This window comes from Leuciscus leuciscus, assembly GCF_965113295.1.
Source record: "Leuciscus leuciscus genome assembly, chromosome: 18".
NCBI lineage: Eukaryota > Metazoa > Chordata > Actinopteri > Cypriniformes > Leuciscidae > Leuciscus > Leuciscus leuciscus.
This window is the reverse complement of record NC_138742.1, coordinates 2,949,262-2,956,761: the sequence shown is the minus strand read 5'-3', so window position 1 is coordinate 2,956,761 and position 7,500 is coordinate 2,949,262. Positions and strand designations below refer to the sequence as shown.

The 7,500-nt window shown below is 39.3% G+C and overlaps 1 protein-coding gene across 1 annotated transcript in view; it reads right to left on the bottom strand.

Annotated features, from left to right (window-relative positions):
- The window catches only part of cyp17a2 (cytochrome P450, family 17, subfamily A, polypeptide 2), a 14,048-nt gene that overhangs the window by 5,233 nt on the left and 1,315 nt on the right, over positions 1-7,500 (bottom strand). Inside the window, exons 3-5 of the mRNA XM_082145936.1 lie at positions 5,562-5,700; positions 4,646-4,875; positions 326-412 (exon numbers count right to left, since the gene is read on the bottom strand). Coding sequence (XP_082002062.1) covers positions 326-412; positions 4,646-4,875; positions 5,562-5,700 — 456 coding nt within the window. The remainder of the gene's footprint in view (positions 1-325; positions 413-4,645; positions 4,876-5,561; positions 5,701-7,500) is intronic.

Below are 7,500 nucleotides of genomic sequence, written 5' to 3'. Positions count from 1 at the left end.
ATGATTTCATGCAAATGTATTGTAAAAAATAATCAAATAAAGGCATTTTAAAATGTGATCAAATGAAAAGTAACAATTCCTTTTATTTAATTATTAATAAAATTATTATGTCATATTAACTTTAAATTATAATTAAAACTTAAAGCGTCTCTTCAGTGTGTTCATGTTTTTACCTCGACGGACTGAACAGAAGAAATGAACCGTCAAAGAAGGCGGAGCCTCAGAGCCGCACCCACCTATTACATCATCAGCAGGGACTTCACTTTGGCCTGATTTTGTTCGAAATGACGTCACACCAGTTCGTTTGCAATAAGTGTGTGTTTACCTTGTGCTCCTGTAGTTTCTTGCGCAGGAGTTGGTCTCTCACAGAAACACATTCCTTCAGCTTCTTCAGGTCTTTGTTGGGGAAAATCTGATTAAATCAAATAAAGATAAATATACAGTGCAAACACACACTGCCGTTCAAAAGTTTTAGATCGGTAAGATTTTTTATGATTTTAAATGAAGTCTAAACAAGTGCGCAACATCTTTAGAATATTGTCTTTGAACGTCCGTTTTTGCGGTCGCTCTGTATATCTCTACGGCATCGGTGTCCAGGAGTGATTCGCTGGTGAAGTGGATTTACTTAATGTAAAGTTAACGAAAGTTATCATGAGGATTGTAATGTTTAAAGCAGATGTCTTAACAAATGTCAGTAGACCGGGAAGATTTTAAAACGAGCCATTCATTCATAAATACGAAAGATCGCTGTGAAAATACAGCAGCGCTGAAAAGGGGCGGGGCTACATCAGGTCTATAAAGCACACCTGAACCAAACAGCGTCAGCTTCTGTGTCTTCGGCGAGCGCTCTGTGTGAATCTCTGTCCCTGGTGTTTTTTGTCCGTCTTAGAATTTGCTAGGCAGGAGTTTTCACCCATAAATATATATATTTAAAAGAAAAAACTTTATAATGGCGATTTGGCCAGGATGCCGGGGTTACACCCCTACTCTTTCGAAAGACATCCTGGGGTTTTTCGTGACCACAGAGAGTCAGGACCTCGGACATGTATTGTGTGTTGTTCGTTTGGTAGCGCAGCACACTCAGGCCACATCCACACGAAGCCAGAGTTTTCCCTATCCGATATTTTTTTTCCCCGTTCAAAAAAAAAATTCCGTAAACACGGCGTCATCTCAAGAAATATCTGCGTACACACGAAACCACTGAAACCGACTCAAAACGATGTAGTATACATTCCAGACCAGTATGTGGCGCTGTAATTCTGCCACAGACATACACTAAAAACGGAGAAGAAGACTTGGAGCTCGCGCATAAACCTTGCGCGCTGTATACAACAATAATATTAGAATATTAGGCACAGTAGCTTCTTTTTTTCTTTTCTTTTTTCTTTTTTAATCAAGAACTTTGTTGAACAATATGAAAAACCATAAATGTAGTTGCTGTGACTTAACGGTGTCTGACTAGTTGACACTTGGTGTGATGACATCATCGTTTCACAAAATATACGGATTGGCCGTACACACGAAAACGCAAGGGCGGCGTTTTCAGATTTATCCACCTTGGGACCCGGTTTCAAAAAATAGCGGTTTCAGTGTCCGAAAACACCAGATCCGTGTGGACGAAACGCCAATACGATAAAAAATGTATACGTATACAGCGAAACGCGTCTCCGTGTGGACAGGGCCTCAGTCAGCCCTCGAGGGGGCTGGATATGAGCATTGTTGTGAGACAGTTGAGAACGCTGCGCTCTCGCCAATTGCTCTTTGAGTCTCTCTTCGAGTCGTGGGGTTCACGAGGACCAGTTTTCTGGGGATGGTATGGGATTCGACGATGATGCAGGCACGCTTTTCTCCTGCTCGTATTGCTTCGATTCTCTCAGCCATGAAACAAGTAAAGCTAGGCCAGCGCTCACTGTAAAGCAGTTTCAAAAACTGTTAGGTCTGATGGATGCAGCGTCCAACGTTATACATTGCGGCCTGTTGTACATGAGACCATTGCAGTGGTGGCTCAGGACCAGGGGGTTCTCCCCGAGGGGAACTTCCCTCAGCACAATCAAGGTCACGCGGCGCTGCCATTGTGCCTTAGTTATGTGGAAAGAACCTTAGTTCCTATCCCAAGGGCCTGTGCTGGGAGCTCATTGTCATCGCGTCACGCTAACAACGGCTGCATCGCTCACGGGTTGGGCGGGGGATCATGAGTGGTCGCCCAGCCCAGGGTCTGCGGCGGGACCATCATCTCTCGTGGCATATAAATTGTCTAGAAATGTTGGTGGTGTTCCAAGCTCTGAAACACTTCCTGCCAGACCTGAGGGGCCATCATGTGCATGTTCATTCCGACAACACATCGGTGGTCTCATATATAAACCATCAGGAGGGTCTGCGATCATGCCCCTTATACAAGCTGGCTAACAAGATCATCCTGTGGGCCCAAGGAAGGTTGCTCTCTCTGAAGGCAATCTACATCCCGGGGTATTTAAATCAGGGAGCAGGCATCCTGTCGAGGCCTGGGGAATAGAGACTACACCCCAAGGTGGTGGCGCTCCTATGGAAGAACTTCGGTCATGCCGAGGTCGATCTGTTCGCTTCCAGGGAGACATCACAATGTCCACTGTGGTTCTCTCTCAGCCATCCAGCTCCTCTGGGGTTGGACGCTATGGTGCAGGCGTGGCCGAGGTCACGTCTGTACGCTTTTCCCCCCGATTGTTCTACTCCCAGGAGTTCTGGAAAGGGTTCGCCGGGACGGGGTCTGTTTACTGCAAGTAGCCCTGTTCTGGCCGGCCCGAGTATAGTTTGCGGACCTAGTGTCTCTCCTCGACGGCTCTCCTCTGGAGATTCCGATTGGCAGAGACCTACTCTCTCAGGGGAGTGGGACAATCCTTCACCCCCGCCCAGAACTGTGGAAGCTGTGGGCTTGCTCGTAAGTTTAGGTCTCTCAACTGAGGTTGTTGAGACCATCCTCCACTCCAGAGCTCCGTCCACAAGGAAACTGTATGCCTTGAAGTGGAGATTATTCATCCTGGTGTGGAGAGCACCAGCTGGACCCGGTTAACAGTCCGGTGGGTACAGTTCCTGCAGGAACGCTTCTCCGCAGGGTTATCCCCCTTCACACTGAAGGTTATCCCCCTTCACACTTACCATGTCCCTTTGAGTAGAGTATCTTTGGGGAGACACCCACTAATAACTCGTTTCCTTCGTGGCGCTTTGAGGTTGAGGTCAGCAATCCACACGAGGGTGCCGAACTGGGATTTGGCTATTGTACTAGAAGGCCTCTCCTTAGCTCCGTTCGAGCCCATTGAGGAAGTTTCTGAGAAATATTCTTTCTCCTCTCTATTTCGTCTCTCAAGAGAATTGGAGGCATTCAAGTACTTTCTGTATCTCCCTCGTGCCTGGAATTTGCTCCTGGTATAGCAAAGGTTTTTCTTCACCCTAAGACCAGGTTACGTTCCTAAGGTTCCTTTCTTCAAGGCTAGCACCTAGGAACCTATTTCAAGGTTTGCGTTCTCGAGCCATCAGGCACTGTTGTGCGAATAAGCGGGCAGGAGCGCGTTAAGGGTTTTCTGTTAGAACGGTGTCGTGTTAGCGGCCCCTAAGTTAATAACTAATGATCTTGGCAACGGAAGTGAATCGATCAAAACTAACTTTAGCTGGACAATAACTTTATTCTAGAGCTGCTGTAAAGCCAAATCAATCTCTGTTACTTTAATTCGCTATTATCACTGTAAAGCTGCTTTGAAACAGTCCATATTGTTAAAGGAACACGCTGACTTTTTGGGACTTTAGCTTATTCACCGTATCCCCCAGGGGTCCCTTCTCGTCTCCGTGCGTGCTGTAACTCTGTCTGACGCACACACCGCTAGCCTAGCTTAGCACAAAGACTGGAGGTAAATGGCTCCAGCTAGCATACTGCTCCCAATAAGTGACAAAATAATGCCAACATTTTCCTATTTACATGTTGTGATCTGTATAGTCACAGCGTGTACAAATAACAAGGTCACATGACACACAGCCATCTTTTAACCGTATACATACTGGGAACTATATTCTCAGAAGGCGAAGCACTGCTACTTATGCTACTTAAACTTATTTGTCACTTATTGGGAGCAGTATGCTAGCTGGAGCCGTTTACCTCCAGTCTTTGTGCTAAGCTAGGCTAGCGGTGGGTGCGTCAGACAGAGTTACGGCACGCACGGAGATGAGAAGGGTATGGACTTATCTAACTAAGATTCTGTTTCAAATAAATGCTGTTCTTTTGAACTTTCTATTCATCAAAGAATCCTGAAATAAAAATGTAAATAACTGTTTTCAACATTTTATCATCAATGTTAAAACATCAAATCATCATATTATACTGATTTGTGAAGGATCATGTGACACTGAAGACTGGAGTAATGATGCTGAAAATTCAGCTTTGATCACAGGAATAAATTACACTTTATTATATGTTAAAATAGAAAACAGTTATTTTAAATTGTCATAATATTTTACAATATTTCTGTTTTTTTGTATTTTTAATCAAATAAATGCAGCCTTGGTGAGCAGAAGAGACTTCTTTTAAAAACAATAAAATCTTACCGATCCCAAACGTTTGACTGGTAGTGTACATGATATTGAAAGTGATTGTAATACGGTAGTGTAACTGGACACACACTCTGAGCCAGGGAAAGATGTCGACGAGTCCTCCTCTGGCGATGGTCTGCACGATCCCGTCGTTATAATCCATGACCTTCAGGAGCTCGGGATCGTTCGGCTGATACGAGGAGCTGAACACCAGTCGACAGATGACGTTAGTGACGGCCCGCATCAGGACCGGACTCAGATCTGAACTCTGACCCCTGAGGGACCCGAGCTCCTCACACAGACTGTCTGCGGCCTCTAGAACTGACACACACACACACACACACACACACACACACACATACACAAGTCAAGTACTTTTTTTGAGAAAAAGCATTTTTTACAGTAACGACAAGATTTCAGTGATGAGAATGTGTTTAAATGCCCCAAAATATAGTGCATTAATGCACAAAATCTTAATTTTTGACTTGCAAAATATTTGGTTTAAGGGTTTCAAATTCCAGAAATAGTTTGATACGAATATGAACAGACTTCCAAGTCAAGGATAAGAAATAAGGGATTCAGAGGGAGGTTTCATGTTTCACTTGTGATGTGCTTCTTTTATTTATTTGTTTTGAATAATCCCTGTAATGTTGGGGACATTTAATGTAATATTCAACAATATTTTTGATCTGCCTGCATTGACACTATTATATAAGAACTGAACTGAGCTGGATGATGACATCACGGTTTAGTCCAGAGCGGCAATATATATATATAAACTTTTTTAGAACAAAAATGAACCATCACTGAACTGACTTAAGCTGGACTGTGATGCTATTTTCTTTTGGAAACAAACTTTGTTGCATTATTTTCCTGTTATCTCTGTAAAGCTGCTTTGAAACATTCTGTGTTGTAAAAAGAGCTGTATAAATAAAGGTGACTTGACTTGACATGCCTAAAAAAAAAAAAAAAAAAAAGCCAGAACTTATGTAGAGTGTAATGTTTACCGATGTTCTGTAGTTTACTGGATCCCTCTCCGAACAGTGTGAACGAGGAGTGAACCAGTCGCCGGTGGTTCTTCCACAGCGGACTGTAGTCGGCAAACGCAATATCCTTCCCACCCTGAGTCAACAGATCTGTGGTAACCTTGACAACCACACACACACACACACACACAGAGAGAGAGATTAGAAACTACAGGAAAGTAAAGAGCCGCTGCTTTAAACCGGCTTGAACTATTTAATAACAAATGTTGATCAATGTGAAAATGTTACAGGGTAAATTCACTAACACAGGTCATACTTCACCCTAAAGCCAGAAATATATATGGTTATAAAATAATGTTTATTAATATATAGTAATAATATATTTTGTACATACACATGTACAAAATATTCTATTATGCAAAATATCCACAGTTTCTACATGCAAAATGTAATTCACATTAGAGTTTGGTTGAAAATGGGTTTAAATGTCATGAATTTTAGTGTCAATGCAAAATATTTAAGTTTTCAACATGTAAAAATTTTAATATATATATATATATATATATGAAGAGTTCAGATGCAAAAGCCTCTAAGTGTCATCTGAAGTTTTCTTATAGAATGATCATTTTTATCAAGCTCGTATATTTAAGTTCAATAATTTATCTTAAATGGCAATGCAAATTACCTATTAATTGTCATTTAAGTGAAATTACTTAACTTAAATATATAAGCTTTATAAAAATGATCATTCTATAAGAAAACTTCAGATGACACTTAGAGGCTTTTGCATCTGAACTCTTCATATATATATATATTTCATCACAAATAAGCTCACTTAACCCTTCACTTCACTTTTATTACAGCAATGTAAATAAATATACATTCTCATTACTGTAATGCAAAAGATTAGTAATTCTGAAGTATTGACATATAGAATAATATATTTGTTATTCTGCCTTTTTGCTCATTTAAATAAAAAGCGTTGTATTACACTTTTTTTTACTGTAATTCCATTGACATTTAGCACTGAGAATATTGGAAATTACAACTAAAAGGATAAAGTAGCAGAGTTAAATTTTGTTACATTACAGTAATGAGAATTTAGTTGAAAATGTGTTTAAATGTCATGAATTTTAGTGTCATAATGCAAAAGAAATCTACATTTTCTACATGCAAAATTTTATTCAAATTACAGATTGGTTGAAATGTGTTTAAATATGAATTTTAGTGATAATGCAAAAAATATCTAAATTTTCTACATGTAAAAATGTAATCCTTTTCCTTGAAAATGTGTTTAAATATCTTGAATATTTTTCATTATGACACTAAAATTCATGACATTTAAACACATTTTCAACTGAACTGTAATGTGAATTAAATTCAGCATGTAGAAAATAAAGATATTTTTACATTATGACACTATAACTCATGACATTTAAACACATTTTCAACCAGATTGTATTATACAATGTGAATTATATTTTGCATGTAGAAAATATAGATATTTTTTCATTACGGCACTAAAACCTACATTTTCAACATGCAACATTTTTTTCACTTTACACTACAGTTTGGTTGAATTTTTTTTAAATGTCATGAATTATAGTGTCATAACGCAAAAAAAATCTAAATTTTCTACATGCAAAATTTAATTCACATTACAGTTCAGTTGAAAATGTGTTTAAATATCATGGATTATAGTGTCAATGAAAAAAATATCTAAATTTTCTACATGTAAAATCTTTTGCACAACAGTTTTTTTTGAAAATGTGTTTAAATGTCATGAATGTTAATTTCATAATGCAAAAAATATCTACAATTTCTACATGCAAAATTTAATTCACATTACAATTTGGTTGAAAATCAATTTAAATGTCATTATTTATAGTGTCATAATGCAAAATAAGAGACATTTTCTACATGCAAAATGTAATTTCTTCTTCTTTTCTTTTGGTTTAGG